The sequence below is a fragment of the Symphalangus syndactylus genome, chromosome 20 (genome assembly GCF_028878055.3).
Source record: "Symphalangus syndactylus isolate Jambi chromosome 20, NHGRI_mSymSyn1-v2.1_pri, whole genome shotgun sequence".
NCBI lineage: Eukaryota > Metazoa > Chordata > Mammalia > Primates > Hylobatidae > Symphalangus > Symphalangus syndactylus.
Window position 1 is genome coordinate 46515941 of NC_072442.2, and position 16963 is coordinate 46532903.

General features: G+C 56.7%; 1 protein-coding gene across 1 annotated transcript in view; it reads left to right on the top strand.

Annotated features, from left to right (window-relative positions):
- The window catches only part of WNT3 (Wnt family member 3), a 54444-nt gene extending 37777 nt beyond the window's left edge, over nucleotides 1–16667 (top strand). Inside the window, exons 2-5 of the mRNA XM_055257828.2 lie at nucleotides 6582–6823; nucleotides 10413–10678; nucleotides 11668–12155; nucleotides 15855–16667. Coding sequence (XP_055113803.1) covers nucleotides 6582–6823; nucleotides 10413–10678; nucleotides 11668–12147 — 988 coding nt within the window. The 3' untranslated portion in view covers nucleotides 12148–12155; nucleotides 15855–16667. The remainder of the gene's footprint in view (nucleotides 1–6581; nucleotides 6824–10412; nucleotides 10679–11667; nucleotides 12156–15854) is intronic.
- The last annotated feature ends 296 nt before the right edge of the window (nucleotides 16668–16963 follow it).

Here is a 16963-nt window from a genome sequence, read left to right on the forward strand (position 1 = left end):
GCTGGAGTGCAGTGGCGCGATCTCAGCTCACTGCAAGCTCCGCCTCCCGGGCTCACGCCATTCTCCTGCCTCAGCCTCTCTGAGTAGCTGGGACTACAGGCGCCCGCCACTACACCCAGCTAATTTTTTGTACTTTTAGTAGAGACGGGGTTTCACCGTGGTCTCGACCTCGTGATCCGCCCGCCTCGGCCTCCCAAAGTGCTGGGATTACAAGCGTGAGCCACCGCGCCCGGCCGGAGTCCCCATTTTCAATTCTTTTGGGCGTATACCAGGTGTGGCATTGCTGGATTGTAGGGTGATTCTATGTTTAACTTTTTGAGGGACAGGGCCCTCTTTTCATATGTTCTGTATGTAGGGGAGAGGAGGGAGATTGTGTGTGATTCCATTTGGGAGGCCACCTGGTTGGGTGCAGGACTGCATACCCTAAGGGATCACTCAGGGGAGTGGGCGCTGGCAGCACAGTGGGTGTCCCTGGCAGCACAGTCAGACCCCCATCAGCAGGGATTGGCCGTCACTGGGTGGACGGCAGCATCTGAGGCCAACAATCCCGGTGTCAGATCAGGCGGGACGCACTGCACAGGGTGCCTTTAGGTGTCTCACCATATGTTAGGTGCGTAAGTCAATGCAGCATCCAGGCTGACCTGGATTCACTGATTAAAAATGTTCTCTAAAAATGTTCTCTATGGCCGGGCATGGTGGCTTACGCCTGTAATCCCAGCACTTTGGGAAGTAGAGGCAGGTGAATCACTTGGTCAGGAGTTCGAGACCAGCCTGGCCAATATTGCGAAACCCTGTCTCTACTGAAAATACAACAATTAGCTGGGCATGGTGGCGCATGCCTCTTATCCCAGCTACTTGAGAGGCCGAGGCAGGAGAATCACTTGAACTCGGGAGGCGGAGGTTGCAGTGAGCCAAGATCATGCTTTTGCACTCCAGCCTGGGCAACAGAGCAAGACTCTGTCTCAAAAAAAGAAAAAAAAAATGTCCTGTCTGCCTTGTGCTCACCATGCAGGCCTCCTGCAGCCATCTGGCCACAGCAGGTGTTATCAGGGTAGAGGCACAGAACTGCAGTAGGGATGGGAGTTAGATAAGGCTATGCACAAGGTTTAGGTCTGGCCTATTTGGGGAGGGTTATTTCACTCCAAGGGTCAACACCAAAGTTTCCACAAGCAGCCTGTTGTGCAGGGCACCCGCAGCCCATCCTCCTGGCTGCCCGTGTGTGTCCTCGGCCTAGCTGGCCAGTGGGTGGTCGGAGTGGAGGATGAGCTGGCTTCAGGAGGAGGGTGGCAGGGCCGTAGGGAAGGGAAGGGCCGGGCCAGGAGCTGGGTATAAATAGCCCCTGGCCCAGCTGGGAAGGCCTGGCAGGGTCCTCCGCCCTCCCCCTCACCAGCTGTCAGTGACAGGCAGGTCTCTATCCCCCTTGGGAGCCTGGCCATCATCTCAGATCCTAAACGTAGGAACTTCCTCAGCGGAACCAAGGAGTCTTGTCCTGTGTGTAGGCGGAAGCTCCGGATGCCGGGAGGTCTGGCGAGTGAGGGGCATCAGACTCGTCCTTTGGAAGAGTTCTTCATTCCTTTCCTCCAGAATCATGAATACCTAGCATGTGCCTGGCCCTTTGGAAGGCCGAGTAGGCTGGTGTGTGTGTGTGTGTGTGTGTGTGTGTGTGTGTGTGTGTGTGTGTGTGTGAGACAGATGGGGTAGGGATTGGAGAATAACTGGAGAAAACACTGCCACTGCCTCTCTTCTTGGAGACTGAGACCGGCATAGCCAGATGGAATTGGAAACAAATCACTTCAGCACTTTGGGATAAGAAGGTCTGAATTAGGTACAGGAAAGATTCAGGCGGAGGAGAGGTGACTTCTGTCTGGAGCGCACAGAAGCCTTTAGAATGGCGGCGACCTAGGAATCAGGTTTCGAAAGATGGTGTAGGATGGTTGCCGGGGGCCGTGCAGTGGAGAGGAGCTTCTAGCCGAGGGCTCAGCATGTGCAAACGCGCAGAAGTGTGAAACAGTCCCGCTGGAGTCGTTCAGCTGGCTAGGCAAATCCGTCAAAGCCACGCACACTTTGGCACAAAGAATGGAGGAGCATGAGAGTCACTGTGCCACCTCCCTCAGTGGAACGCGTACTTCAATAATGGGGAATAGGAGTGGCGAGTTAAAGTAATGTGTCTGCGATGGTGGAATTTCAGCAGTGTGCGGGCAGGAGGCTCAGGGTGGGGGCGGCCGGGCATGTTCGGGGAAGGGCAGCCATCCTGCAGAAATCAATCCCATGGCCACAGCCTCATTAGTCTCCGACACCGGCCCAGGAGCTAAGCCCCGTAGCCAGAAGCCTTGCTAATTACTCGCAGGATGTCCCCATCTGAACTGAAGCCTTTGAATGGAGCATCCTGAAAATGTCCTTTTGCCCGCACTCTTTGAGTGACCTTGAACCCTCATCCAGATCACAACTGTCTTTGTTCTGCCACCCCTGTGAGGACTGAGGTCTGATCCAGGCATCCTTCCCAGTGTTGGATAGGAAGGGGCTGAGATTTCTGATGTGTTCTACCAAGTCAGGGATGCAAGGATGGGAGAAATGAGGTTGGTGACAAGGCAGGGAACAAAGTGCTGGGGACAGCTCCAAACACACCGTAACCATAGCAACTACCATCTAGCAAGGGCTCCCCACGTGCCATGCACTGGATTGTGTCACTTATTCCTCCTCTTGTGTCTATTTTACCGATAAAGAAACTGAGGTATAGAGAAGTTAAGAAAATTGCTGAGATCAGCAGCTAGGAAGTGGTAGAGCTGGATGGGACCCTGGCACCATGGCTCCCAGGTCCACAGTTGGTGGGACCTGGGCAACAGGAAGGAGACAAGGTTTGGTGGAAAGAGGGAAAACAGCTCATCATGACTGAGGCTCAGGAATTGTTCTCAGAGAACATCACACTGGGAGTCAGACAAACCCAGGGCTTGAATTCTGGCTCAGCCGCTTCCTTGCATAAGTCACCCAACTACTCCATGCCTCAGTTTCCTCATCTGTAAAATGGGGATAACAATGCCCACCTCCCAGAGTTGTTGTGAGAATTCAGTGAGATTATGTATTTGAAGTGACTGGCACAGAGCAAGTGCTACATAAATAGTTGTCATTAGTATTGCCAGTATCCATGTAACTGCGGGGACAGAAGGAAATCCCCGTGGGGCAGAGGAGGGACTGGCGTCTGCGCAGCAGGAAGGGCTCAGTGGCATCTTCTTCCTGGAGATGTCTGGGAAGCGCTCCGACCTTTGCGGCCAGTCAAGCCATGCAGGCAGTGTGCCAGGGCTCGGGTGCTCTGCCGGGCTGGCTGCGAAGACCCACCTGGGACCCTGAGGGAGGGAACTGGTGAAACCAGGAAGCAGGGAGCCCCTTGGAGAGCTGGGCGAGGAGCTGCCTTGCCAGCTCGAGCACCCCCCCCTTCCCCGACTCCTCAGTCCGCCGAGCCAGCCGGCCTGGCTCTGTGGATGTGGCTGTGTGGCCTTGCACAAGTTGGTCCTCTTTGACGGCCTCTGCTTTTTCTTTTTCTTTTCTTTTTTCTTTTTTTTTTTTGAGACGAAGTCTCGCTCTGTCGCCCAAGCTGAAGTGCAGTGGCGTGATCTCGGCTCACGGCAACCTCCACCTCCCAGGTTCAAGCGATTCTCCTGCCTCAGCTTTCTGGGTAGCTGGGATTACAGGCGTGAGCCACCTGGCGTAGTCGGCCTCTGTTTTTCATCTGTATAATGGGCTTTGTGCTCCCTTAGGGCTCCTCCTGTGGGTTCGCTGCTGGACCAGGGCTCAGCCTCCAGTTGAGCTTGAGGGTGCCCAGGCCTGCAGAAGGTGTCAAGCAAGGGCTGGGAGAGGGGGAGGAAGGAGGAGGCAGGAAGGCAATGGGAGGGGGAGGAGGAGGGCAGAGGAAGGGTCTCCGAGTGCCTCTCACTCCCACCTCAGCTCTCCACTCCAGTGGTCCCATATAGGGCTTTGGGTCCCAAACACGAGAGGAAGAGTGGGGACATCCCAGGCTTCTTCCCTGGGTCTTGTTCCTGAGCCGCCCATCTAGGATGGTGCAAGGCCGAGTTGTCTGCACTGAACCCTCCCTCGGTTTCCCCTCCAGTGATTGCAGGGCTGTGGGGGCAGCTGGCACAGCAGGGTTGGGCTGGACATGCTGCTCAAGAGCACGGGAGGGGCAGCCTGAGCCCGAAGGGAGGCTCAACGGGGACCTTTGCAGCCTGGCAGACAGGGCAGGGTACTTAGCTCCCTGGCCTCAGCTTCCTCATCTTGGAAATGGGACAATGGCGATGATAATGAAGTTCTTATTACAGACCTGCTGTGAGGATTACATAAGGTAACAGACACAAGCACCCAGAACTGTGCCCAGCACATGATAGACCCATAATAAACGACAGGGATTATATGATCACTCTAACCTGCTTCTAACAGGGCAGGGGCAGTGCTTTGTGCGCCATGTGCCCATCAGGGCTCTCGGCTCACTGACTCTACCCACTCAGGCACGCGCTCAGTATGGAGGCCCAGGGTGCGGATGGGCCAGGCCTGAAGCCACCTTCACCCTGTGAAGACCCAGGCAGGCACTGCCCAGCAGGCAGGGTCACGCAGTGATGACCCCCATGGGCTCTGGAGTCTGACACCCTGGGTTCCAACCAGCAATTCCATAGGAGCTCTGTGGTCTGGGCTGCTTCATCAACCTGCAAGGCTAAGCCATCTGTAAAATGGGGCTGCTAATAACGACCCTACTTTGTGCTGGGGCTATTTTGAGGATTAAATGAGGCAAACCCAAGGAAAAGGCTGGCTCTGCCCAGGGCCAGGCACCAGGGAAATCAGTAATTAGCCATTACCACCAATAAATCAGAACTTCTGGCTGCTTCTTCTTTCTCTTTAGAAAAAGCTCAGTGCTTAAGACCTGGAATGTCTCACAAATGTTACCATCCAAACTCCCAGATCTGGCTCCTCAGTTCCTCCACCCAAAATAAATAAATGGAAAAAGGAGAACCTGCCTCTCCCCCTGACAACTGAGCCCGGAGACAACCAAGGTGGATGGGTAGCATGGCCCTGCACTGTGCCCAGGGAGCTCTGTCCCTTGGAATCTCCACGAGTTGGCCAAGGCCAACATCAAGCTCAAGTATGGAGGAGGGACCCAGGGGAAGGCACACGGCACTCTGTGATCCGCCACGGACCAAAAAGCCTTAGGCAAACTAATTCACTCTCTAAACCTCAGTTTCCTAGTCCAGGAGATGATAGTGATGGTCTTCATGTTTGGGAATTGATCAGAAATGTTGCATTTAAAGTGCCTGGCAAGCAGTAACAGTTGCTAAATGGCAGATGTTTGGCTCGGCCCTGTGTCCAGCCCAGAAGCTTTTGTGTACTAAAAAGCACACAAAAAAGCTGGACCCTGCCCGATGGGGTCTTCTCCTGGCCCCTCTTTCCAAGGCTTTTGCCCATCACTTTTTGTGGGAAACTTGACTTAGGCCAATGCTGGACCAAAGCCTTGGTCAGTGCTGGACACAGAGTGAGAGGAGATGGGCCCCTTCTCCTGCTCACACTGCCCCTGGTTAGAGAGCAGATTGCAATTGTCCTTGAAGGCCACTGACACTCACGGATCATTTTCTCAGGTTCTCCCACAAAATGTCATTTCTGCTGTTCCTGTGCTGAGGGGAGGGAACGGAAAAGTCATAATTCCTACCTTGGTTTTCTAGTATTTTAAACTCTTCTGCCCCATCCCCATAAGGTCATTCTTTCTGTTGTTGACTCTTTATAAAACCTGAGAGAGTTGATGGAATATTGATTGAAAAGCGAGGCGCAGAGGAATGGAGTGAATTGACCAGTCACTTGGTGTTGGGTGTGGGTGGTGAGATCTGAGATCTCCCTTCAGACTCTGTGCTAAACTTGTTTTGAAACAAAGCCAAGCTCCAGTCTCTCATGAGAAAAGAGGTGAAGCTCTAGAAACTTCTAGGGAACTGGAAAGATGGTCATGGAGGCCCTGGTAGACAAAGGACTTGGTGCAAGCAAGCAATTTCTTGAGGAGACACTGGGAGGCTCTGGGTTGGGCTGGCAGCATCGCTGGGAAGAGGCTGAGGGCATTGCCAAGGGTGGTGTGTGTGTGTGTGTGTGTGCGTGCGTGCGTGCATGCGTGCGTGTCGCATGAGTCACTGGAAGTGTCCATGTGGCCCCAGTATCCTGGACTGCCTTGGAAATTGCCCAGCCTGATCTCTTCAATGCCCATCAGGGAAGCTGGACCCAGAACCTGGAAAGGACTGGATCTGGGCCCCAAATGCCATCTTTCTAGTCCAAACCTCTTTTCATGGCTTTGCATTGCCCCCAAAGGCCCCCACAAGCGGTTTCTGCTGGTCCCATCCCCCTGCAAGCTGGATGGAGCCAGAGGGCTGACTTGCCTGGGTCAGAGCTCTGCGCTTTGAGGGGGCGGCACGCTCCCAAGGTCAAAGGTAGCACATTCGGGTGCCAGGGCACAGGCTCTCTGCCTCTCCACCTACACCGGAGGGTTCACAGAGCGGCCATGGTGCCCAGGATGGGCTCTGCGCTTTGTGCCCACCGTGTTACTACCCCCTGTCTGCCTGCAGGTCCCTGGCCCTGGGCCAGCAGTACACATCTCTGGGCTCACAGCCCCTGCTCTGCGGCTCCATCCCAGGCCTGGTCCCCAAGCAACTGCGCTTCTGCCGCAATTACATCGAGATCATGCCCAGCGTGGCCGAGGGCGTGAAGCTGGGCATCCAGGAGTGCCAGCACCAGTTCCGGGGCCGCCGCTGGAACTGCACCACCATAGATGACAGCCTGGCCATCTTTGGGCCCGTCCTCGACAAAGGTACTGCCTCAGGGCTGAGGGGGAGGGGGGTGAGGGGCTGGGTGGGGGGAGGGATCAGGACTGTATGCCCTTCCACCCCAGTCAGGGTGCCTCCTCTCTGAAGCCAGGGTCCCTCTGGGAGGGTGATAAATTTGGTTGCATGACTGCCACATGTTCCCAGGCGCTGCTGGGGGCTGGACCGCCTTGAGATGCTCCAGGATCCTGAGGTTTGAGGGCCGACACCAAGAAGGCCACAGACTTCCTTCCTGGCTTTTGCACAGTGGGAGCCTCAGGCTCCCGCTGTAGACATTTGTGACATTTTCCCAATGCTGTGTTAAGTGCTATGCAAATACCGCTTTGGGGTGAGGGTGAGAGCATTGCCACCCCTAGGTCCCTCCCATCTAGAAAGTCCTCAGGAGCTGAGGAAGCTGCCTGGTGCTGTGGTAGCGTTGTGTTGCCCCCAAGAGCCCCTCTGGTTTTCTGTTCATCCTCATGCCCTGTCAGCTGGATATGCCCAGGAATCATGGTGGGGCTAGAGGGTGCACTGGCCTCTGGGTAGCTTTCCAGCCGTCTTGCAGCCTGGGAGTCTAACTGGCTGTGCCTCAAGTGGACAGGGACCCACATGATTTGACTTTGAACCTGGAGGCCCTGGGAGGGAGGCTAAGTGGGACAACTGCTCCCAAGAAGGGGACTTGGGGGCTCATGGACTGGGTGGAAGATGGGCAGCTCTTTGTGGAACGGCAGTGTCCAGGAATTTAACGATCCTGGCCGGGCTGGCCACCGCCAGAGTTGCTTTGCCACCCAAACCGCTGAGCCTGACCCTCCCTCCTATTAGAAGCTAGGGAATGAATGAGAGCTGCCTGTACAGCCAGAAAGAAAAGGGATCTGACATTCAGGTGAAGGGGTGGGGTGCTGGGTGGGGTGGGGCTGACCACCCCCATTTTAGAGTGCAGTTCCCCTTTACCGGTGCCTCAGGTGCTCAGGGTCTGTCCCACCTACAGGCAAAGTGCTGGCTATTGTCATGGGACAGGAGGGTAATTAGCAAATCAATGGATGATGATTCTGTTTACGCTTCTATTGCCAAAACTAATTATTCCTTGTTGACATAAAAGATTTGGCCTCTTAATTGGGGCCAAGTGGCGGCGGTTTGCATTTCAAACTCGTTCTCGTCGGTGTGTTGGTCTCAGCGCTTTCCGGTGCTCCTCCTCGGGCCAGGTAGCGCTGAATCAAACAACTCTGCGTCTAGACGAGCTCCCCAAAAGCGAGTCACCTCTGATCGCTCTTCCCGTCTCCGGCCAAGAGCCAGGGGAAAGCGGGTCTGGGTGCGCTACCCATTCACTCCGCGTTGAACGTTTTAAGTCACCGCCGTAGGTTCTGGCACACGCCCGGGTCCCTAGATGGCCCGAGGACAGGTTTGGGTTGCGGGGTGGAGGGGCGATGTGTGCCCGAGACTTTGGGAATTTGCTGGCGGCGACGAGGAGAGCATCCCGGAAGACGCCGCGAGCGCATACGCGCCCCGGTCGGTGCCCAGAGCCCGGACCTTGAACCCAGGTTCGCGCCCAGCTCCGGCCCCAAGTTTGCACCCCGCCCCCGGCGAGTCCCCACACCCCCGCCGCGTGGGCGGCCAAGGGTTAATCTCTGTCCCCCGCTTTGAGACCCAGGGCGCAGCGGGTCGGGCAGCCCGGGGCGCGCGTCTTCCGCGAGTCTGGGGGCGGCGGGGTCGGCGGCCGGAAGGGGCGAGGCGCGGCGGGCCCGAGGCGCTTCCCCGGGCGGGGGCGGGGGCGGGGGCGGGCGCCGGAGGGGCCTGGGCGGCCTGAAAAGCGCCCGAGCGCCGCCCCCCACCGCGCGGCCCGGGCCCCGCGCCCGCTGCGGTCGCCGCGCCATTCACACGCCCTCTGGCCATTCGGCGCGGCGCGGGGGCGGGGGACGCCGCTTCAATGGGGATTTCGCGGCCCGGCGCCGGGGCCGGGGGCGCGGCCCGGCCGCGGGAGCCGCCCGTTGCTACGCGGTGGCGGCCGGCCCGGCGGCCCGGGCCTGGCGGCCGCATTATGCGGGTAATGCGGTGTGACACCGCGCGAACAAAGGCGGATTGAGCGGCCCAGCGGGCCCCGCCGGACGGGGAAGGCACAGCGGGGCTGTCAGCGCCGCTCCCAGGCTAATCCCCGCCCCGCCCCCGCCGCCCCCGCGTTCCCGGGGCTGGGAACCCAGCGCGGCCCAGGGCCGGGGCGCCGCTGCCGCCGCGAGAGGCCGCAGGCCAGCCGGAAACGAGGGGCGCCCGCCCTCGGCCCCATTCCCCGGGGCGCCCCCAGGGCTGGGGCGTCTGGGATTGGGGCGAGTGAGCGGCACGGCGGGGACCCCGGGGCCGGGAGCACAACTGGACGCGGGACCTCGGGCCCCGTTGCCGCCGTCCTCGGTCGGCCCTGGCAGCGCAGGCGCGGGGCGCGGGCGGGACCAGCTCCGCAGTCTACGCCCTCCAGTCGTTGGAAGTGGGACGGGCCCCTCCGAAGGTGGCGCAGGAGGGCGTGGGGGCCGCGGAGAGCGGCCGCGGGAGCCACGAGGGGTCCCGGGCTTCCTTCTTGCAGCACTTGGCCCACAGCCCAGGAGAGGAGGCGGGCGCCTGGCTTCTAAATAAATTTGGTCACATTTACGATCAATTTTGCCGACTAGGCCGGCCCGGCGTTTCACAGCCTGTGTCAGGTGGCGAGTCACCTCGGGCTCCCGGGTCCGGCCATGAGGAGAGAGATGGTTGGGCTGCAGGTCTTGCAGGCCTTGGCCTCCCTAATCGTCAATGTCCACATCTATAAAATAGATAAAACTTTCTTTGTGAATGAAGCACATGCAGAGACGATGACCGTTGTGAGGAGGCTGGAGCACACCCTTAAGAGTCTCTTCTTTCCCTGCGCTGGACCCTGGGACAGAACCAGGGGAACTGCCCGGTGTCCCTACCCTTCTGGGAGGGGGTTGGCCGTGCCTGGGCGTGAGGGCAGGAGAATGCGGATGGGGAGACTGAGGCACGGGCCACTGCCCTCCTGGTGAGGGGCTCTAGGAGCGGAGGGAAGCCGTGTCCATATTACAAAAAGGGCTACTGAGACCGAGAAAAGGAGAGGGGCCGTCCCTATGCATCCAGGTGCGGAAGGGGTGGGCCTGGTTTAGGTTGTAGATTCCCAGGCCTCCCTCCTCACAGACCTGGAGCTCACTCAGACGTGGGAGGGCTCAGGCCTGTGCAGGGTGGTCTCTGGACTTTGGGAAGGTGGAGGGCAGGGGGTGTGGGACCAGGGCAGAAGTGGCTGCCTTATCTCTGCAGCAACCTGCCAGAGCTTTGGTGTCGGCGCCTGTTCCTAACAGGCACTGCTTTGCCCTGTGGCATTTGAGGCCCTGGGCTAATCAGCAGCCCAGGGCCTCAGTTTGCTTATCTGTGAAGTGGGGATACCCAACTGGGTCTAAACCAGCCAAAGAGGGTGGGGAAGCTGCCTCCCTCTTGCCTCAGGGCTGGTGAGCTCTTCAACTCGTCCTGGCCTCGTTCCGCTCATGTCCTGGCCTGGGAGGTGGAGGCAGGGCAGGCGCTCCCAGGCCGGGTCCTGAGTGCTGCCTCCCCACGACCTCCCCGCAGCCACCCGCGAGTCGGCCTTCGTGCACGCCATCGCCTCGGCCGGCGTGGCCTTCGCCGTCACCCGCTCCTGCGCCGAGGGCACCTCCACCATTTGCGGCTGTGACTCGCATCATAAGGGGCCGCCTGGCGAAGGCTGGAAGTGGGGCGGCTGCAGCGAGGACGCTGACTTCGGGGTGTTAGTGTCCAGGGAGTTCGCGGATGCGCGCGAGAACAGGCCGGACGCGCGCTCGGCCATGAACAAGCACAACAACGAGGCGGGCCGCACGGTGAGCCCGGCTGCCCTCCCCAAACCCTGCAGGGAGCACCCCCCACCCCGGCCCTTCCCCTCCGGAGCTGGCCTGGCCCCCACCCCACCCCTTCTGGCAGCCCTGTGGGTCGCGGGCTCCTTTTCCCCTTGGCCAGGCTTGGCCTCCTCCCCACCCCACAGCCACTTCGTCTGTCCACCCTCCTTCCTCTTTGGGCAGTTCCTGGACTCCACCCCACCCGGGATGAGTGGGCCTGGCAGCATGGCCACCCCGTGGGATCAGGTACCACCCACCCATCCTGTGCACCTTGGCACGCGGTGTAGGGCTGTCAAGTCCTGGGAACCTGGCTTTGAATTCAGCCTCCACTCCCTTACTATGCTTGTATGATCTAGGGTGAGTCACGTTAAGTTCCCAGCCTCAGTTTCCCCATGTGTTAAACGGAGATAACTCCTGTTTTTTTTTTTTTTCTTTCTTTCTTTCTTTCTTTTTTTTTTGAGACGGAGTCTCACTCTGTCACCCAGGCTGGAGTGCAGTGGCTCAATCTCTGCTCCCTGCAACCTCCGCCTCCCGAGTTCAAGCAATTCTCTGGCCTCAACCTCCCAAGTAGCTGGGATTACAGGCGTCCGCCACCACACCAGCTAATTTTTGTATTTTTAGTAGAGACGGGGTTTCGCCATGTTGGCCAGGCTGGTCTCGAACTCCTGACTTCAGGTGATCCTCCCGCCTCAGCCTCCCAAAGTGCTGGGATTACCACCTTGCCCGGGCAACAACTCGTATTTCATGCGCTATGAGAAGTGGACGTGCTGTCTACCCATGCTTGGGGTGTGAAGGGGGAGGGAAACGTGGTCACTATTTTTGAGGTCTTGCCTCAGTCCCCATCAGTTCTCCTTCTGGCACAGAGGAGTAGAGAAGGCTGGAGGGAAGGGGGTGGGCAGTGGCAGAGAGGGAAGGCTTGGATGTGCCCCCTCGTGGGGTCGGTCTGGGGGCCAGCTGCCACTCCTCTCCCCCAGACTATCCTGGACCACATGCACCTCAAATGCAAGTGCCACGGGCTGTCGGGCAGCTGTGAGGTGAAGACCTGCTGGTGGGCGCAGCCTGACTTCCGTGCCATCGGTGACTTCCTCAAGGACAAGTATGACAGCGCCTCGGAGATGGTAGTAGAGAAGCACCGTGAGTCCCGAGGCTGGGTGGAGACCCTCCGGGCCAAGTACTCGCTCTTCAAGCCACCCACTGAGAGGGACCTGGTCTACTACGAGAACTCCCCCAACTTTTGTGAGCCCAACCCAGAGACGGGTTCCTTTGGCACAAGGGACCGGACTTGCAATGTCACCTCCCACGGCATTGATGGCTGCGATCTGCTCTGCTGTGGCCGGGGCCACAACACGAGGACGGAGAAGCGGAAGGAAAAATGCCACTGCATCTTCCACTGGTGCTGCTACGTCAGCTGCCAGGAGTGTATTCGCATCTACGACGTGCACACCTGCAAGTAGGGCACCAGGTAGGGCTCCGGGAAGAGGGGGGAGGCTGGGAGCCTGGGCGCAGGGAATGGGGTTGTTTGCCCATCTCTTCTTCTTGACGACCCCCTTCTGTTTCTAAGCTATCCAAGACACACAAGTTCCCACAGCCGAAATAGGAAGCCAGGATTTTTCAAGCTCCCGTGGGAATGGTCCTTGGGCAGAGACTTGGTGGATTGCACAAAGCACAGATAAAAACCCAGTGTTGACTGGGCGCGGTGGCTCACGCCTGTAATCCCAGCACTTTGGGAGGCCGAGGTGAACGGATCACCTGAGGTCAGGAGTTCGAGACCCGCTTGGCCAACATGGTGAAACCCGTCTCTACTAAAAATACAAAAATTAGCTGGGCGTTGTGGCAGGTGCCTGTAATCCCAGCTACTCGGGAGGCTGAGGCAGGAGGATTGCTTGAACCTGGGCGACGGAGGTTGCAGTGGACTGAGATTGCACCACTGGACTCCATCCAGCCTGGGCGACAGAGCGAGACTCCCATCTCAAAAACAAAACAAAACAAATTCAGTGTGTGCACATTAGCTGCCAGCAATTGATTAACATTTTTACACAAGTTAGTTATGAGCCAGATCACATTTTTGCATAGCCACTAGCTGTCATTCTTGAGCATTCTTTGGAGATGTGGGGTTGGAAGCTGGGAGACCTGACGTCTGGTCCTAACTTTGTCGGTAACTTCCTGTTCTTTCACTTTTCTGGTCCTCAGCTTTCTTACTATAAAGTGGTGATGGTGGTGAGGGGCGGGGGGACAGTTTAAATACCTCAAGCAGTGAGCCAAAATGTCTCCTCTACCCCTGAGGCAGAGTCAGTGTGCATCCACCTTGAACTTAGAGGGCAAGTTCTTGCCCAAGCATAAATCTTACCAACCTCAGGGAGGTGGGTGTGGGGAAGCGGCATATAAGCCCATATCCTGACAGATCTGAAGCTTGGGTGGAGTGGGGAGCACTCTCACCGAGTTTATGGATGATGACGGGGAGCAGGAGGGATTCAAGTTCAGAGTGGCTGGGATGAGTAATCGAGGGATCAAAGGCTGGTGGATTTTGTTCCCAAGCTTCCCAGAGGTGGCCTGCGTGGGAGGCACTATGCACTGGCCCTGGGTTCCACAGCACCCCGGGATAGGTCAGCATGGATGAGGAGTGGTCCTGGACCCCCGGGGTGGAAGGTTTTTAAGGCTGGGGTGCCCTTTCTTCCTTTTCTCTCCCCTGAGAAGGAGCCTAGTGTGTCGAGGCATAAGCATGGGTGCTGGAATTAGGCTCTGCCCTGCTCTAGCTCCTACCACTTGCCAACCGTGTGACCCAAGCAAGAAATTCTTCATAGAGCTGGTTCCTCATCTGTCATCCTCCCCAGAGATGCTGTGAGGGACAAATGAAAGGACACCAGGGACAGGGCTTGGTTAATTGGGAAGCACTTCCCTGCTGGGTCATTGTTGTCTGGGGTGGTGCTGGGCAAGAGCAGCCTGTGAAAGGGTAGAGTCCGCCTTCTACCTGCAGTTCCACAGGGCACCTCTGAGCTGCTGGCACATGTCTGTGCCATAGGGAGTAGGGGAGTGAAGTGGACGGGCCTCTCTGAGATATGGGAGGCACCTGACGTCATGGAGAAGAGCTCTGGCTCAGGGGCGACTCAGCCCATCTAGGAAGCCCCTCGGTGTAGCTCAAGTTCTGTCCTGGTGGGGACAGTTCAGAAAGGCAGCAGGTGGCACTACCTTTGTCAGTGTCTGAACAAAAGCAGTGTGGGGAGTGGGAGAGGACGAAGGTGAATCCAGTGCCTCCACTCGTCCGCTCAGCTGTCTGGCCTGGGAGCGCCGGTTTACTCCTCTGTTCAGTGGTGGTAACAATGGGAGCCCAGCAGAATTTTTTTTTTTTTTTTTTTTTTTTTTTTTTTTTTGAGATTGAGCCTCTCTTTGTTGCCCAGGCTGGAGTGAAGTGCGTGATCTCCGCTCACTGTAACCTCCGCCACCTGGGTTTCAGCGATTCTCCTGCCTCAGCCTCCCAAGTAGCTGGGATTATAGGCGCCCACCACCATGATCGACTAATTTTTTTATTTTTAGTAGAGATGGGTTTCGCCATGCTGGCCAGGCTGGTCTTGAACTCCTGACCTCAAGTGATCCACCTGTCTTGGCCCCCCAAAGTGCTGGGATTACAGGCGTGAGCCACTGTGCCCGGCCAGAATCAGTACTCTTCATCAGCCCTCTTTCTCCCTATTTCTGAAATGGACAATGAGTGTTTTTTTTCCTCAATCTTATGTAAAATGCTACATAGATATGGTTTCAAGATGCTGTGTCCAAGTGGTTCCTACCCTGAACCCCTTCTCTGTGGAAGCTCTGGAGGCCTCACTCTGTGACCAGTGGAGGACACTCTCCCAACATGATGCCTTATGATGAACACTCCCAGGCCAGCTCTTCTGCCTTGCTGAGCCCTGGCTTCTTCATTTGTGAACTGGGGATGAGAACTGTGTTCTGTGTAGGGTTGTCCTGTGGACTGGAGACCCTGCACATGAAGGGCCTGGCCCAGGGCCCAGGTGCTCACAGGGCAGCCACAGAGGCTCCTGAGCCAAGCAGAGCTGACCTCCCAGAGCCACCTCCCCAGGCGAGCTGCCTGCTCTGGAGCAATGGGCCCAGGCTCGGCCAAGACTCCGCTAGGCAAGACGGGAGCCTGCGGGGCGCACTGGCAGGGATGGCAGGGGACAGAGTCGCCAGCTGTTCTCTTGTCTTCCCTGACAGTCTTGGCAGTGCAGGCAGGAGAGAGAAAGGAGTTGCAGAGCAGGCCCCAGGCCCTCCACACAGTGAGGAGAGGGCGCCTGTCAAATGGCTTGTGTCCTTCCTTGGTGGGGAGAACACCTTTTCTGTAGCTTTTTGTAGCTTTTACCCAGTGTCTCTGGCTAACCATTGATTTGGTGCCTTACAAGTGCCACGTTTATTCCTCGTCACTCTGCTGTTGTGAACATGGTGAGCTGGAAAGTTTCCAGCAAGAGTCAAGTGGCCTGGCTGCGCCCAAGTCCTGGATCTGTTACTGCCTTGCTGAGAGACCTTGGATGTGTCCCTTCAATCTGGCTGAGCCTGTTTCTGCCTCTGTGAAGTAGTCTTATCTTGGCCTTGTCAGCCCCCTAGAAGAGCTGGGGGTTGACTGGGAATGCCTCAAACCCTTTGTGAGATATGACATTTGCATAGATATGACTATGCAAATGAATAAAATGAACACACTGCTGCTCCAGTGGGAAGGAATTGTTCGTAACTAAGTAGGCTTTCTCCCATTTGGACAGCTCATTATCAAGCTATTTGGTGCGGTACAAAAACACGGTGCGTGCCTGGCGCGAGCCCAGCACAGCAGTTGACTCGGAGTTGGGGACTGGGCCCTCGGCCGGGCACCGTTTCTCCCATCCTGAGTGACCTGCTCCGGGACTTCCTGTTGCCCAAGGCCCTCAGCTAGAAGTGGGGGAGGTAGAATTTTGATCCCATTCTGTGGACTCGAAAGCCTTACTGCTCCTGTGAATCATATGACCTCCCTCAACAGTAGGCCCGAAGCACAGAGGAGAGCGTGGAGAAACCACCCAAGTCCTCATCACCTCTGAGCACCAGGGACACGTTCAGATCCATCAGCAACCTCTGATCTTTGAACCCCAATGGGTGGTCTCTGGGAACGGAATTATGTTTCTAATTCTTCCTCTTTATTTTCCCCAAGGGCGCTGGGAAGGGGTGAAGTGTGTGGCTGGGGCGGATTCAGCGAAGTCTCATGGGAAGCAGGACCTAGAGCCGGGCACAGCCCTCAGCATCAGACAGCAAGGAACTGTCACCAGCCGCACGAGTGGTAAATGACCCAGACCCAACTCGCCTGTGGACGGGGAGACTCTCCCTCTCTCTCATCTTACATTTCTCACCCTACTGTGGATGGTGTGTGGTTTTTAAAGAAGGGGGCTTTCTTTTTAGTTCTCTAGGGTCTGATAGGAACAGACCTGAGGCTTATCTTTGCACATGTTAAAGAAAATAAAAACGAAAACAAATTCGACTCCAACAGAACAGGCTGGGCTAATGTGAGCTCTCGGCCTGGCAGTCAAGACATCAGCATGGGCAAGGTTCTGTTTCCAAACTGCTGCTTCTGGTGACATTCCAAGACGCCTGGAGGTGGGAGTCAGGAAGTAGGACACACCCCTGCAGTCTCCTTTTCTTGGTCTACTCCCATTCAAATTTGAGCTAATTTCTCATTCTGATAAAAGCCATAGGTTTAGCTAGGTAGGGAGGTCCGCGGCAGTTGTTACAGTAGGATTTGGAGTTTGGAAGAACTGGCAGCTCAGGGTGGCCTGGTCAGCCGTTTGAAGAGCAGCCATGTGTTCTTCTCAGTCTCATTTTCTCTATAACCCTGTTCTGCACGAGAGGCAGTCAGATCTCAAAATCTTTTTCTACCATTCTGCAGTTTCCACCGTCAATGCAGTTCTTTTTTTTTTTTTTTTTTTTTTTTTTTTTTTTTTTTTTTTGGTGGTGGTGGACGTTGTAAATAGGTTATGTAAGGGGGCAAGTCTTCTCTAGCTCAAATGGCTTCCTAAATAAAGAAGCGGTATCTTCGGAAGGGGCCATTCAGTCCTTCCCAGCTCTGCTCACCTGCAGATTCTCTGTACAAATAACTGCAGGTAGAGCAGCTGGACTCCAGGTCACCTTAGTATAAGTTAGACAAAGGGTCCGTGAGGGAGAAGTCATCAATTCCTGAAATTCCAACTTTGTGACTAGCGGATGGGGAGGATGAAAATCATCCCTTTGCTTCCTCTCCAATACGGACCCATCTTACTGTGTCCTTTC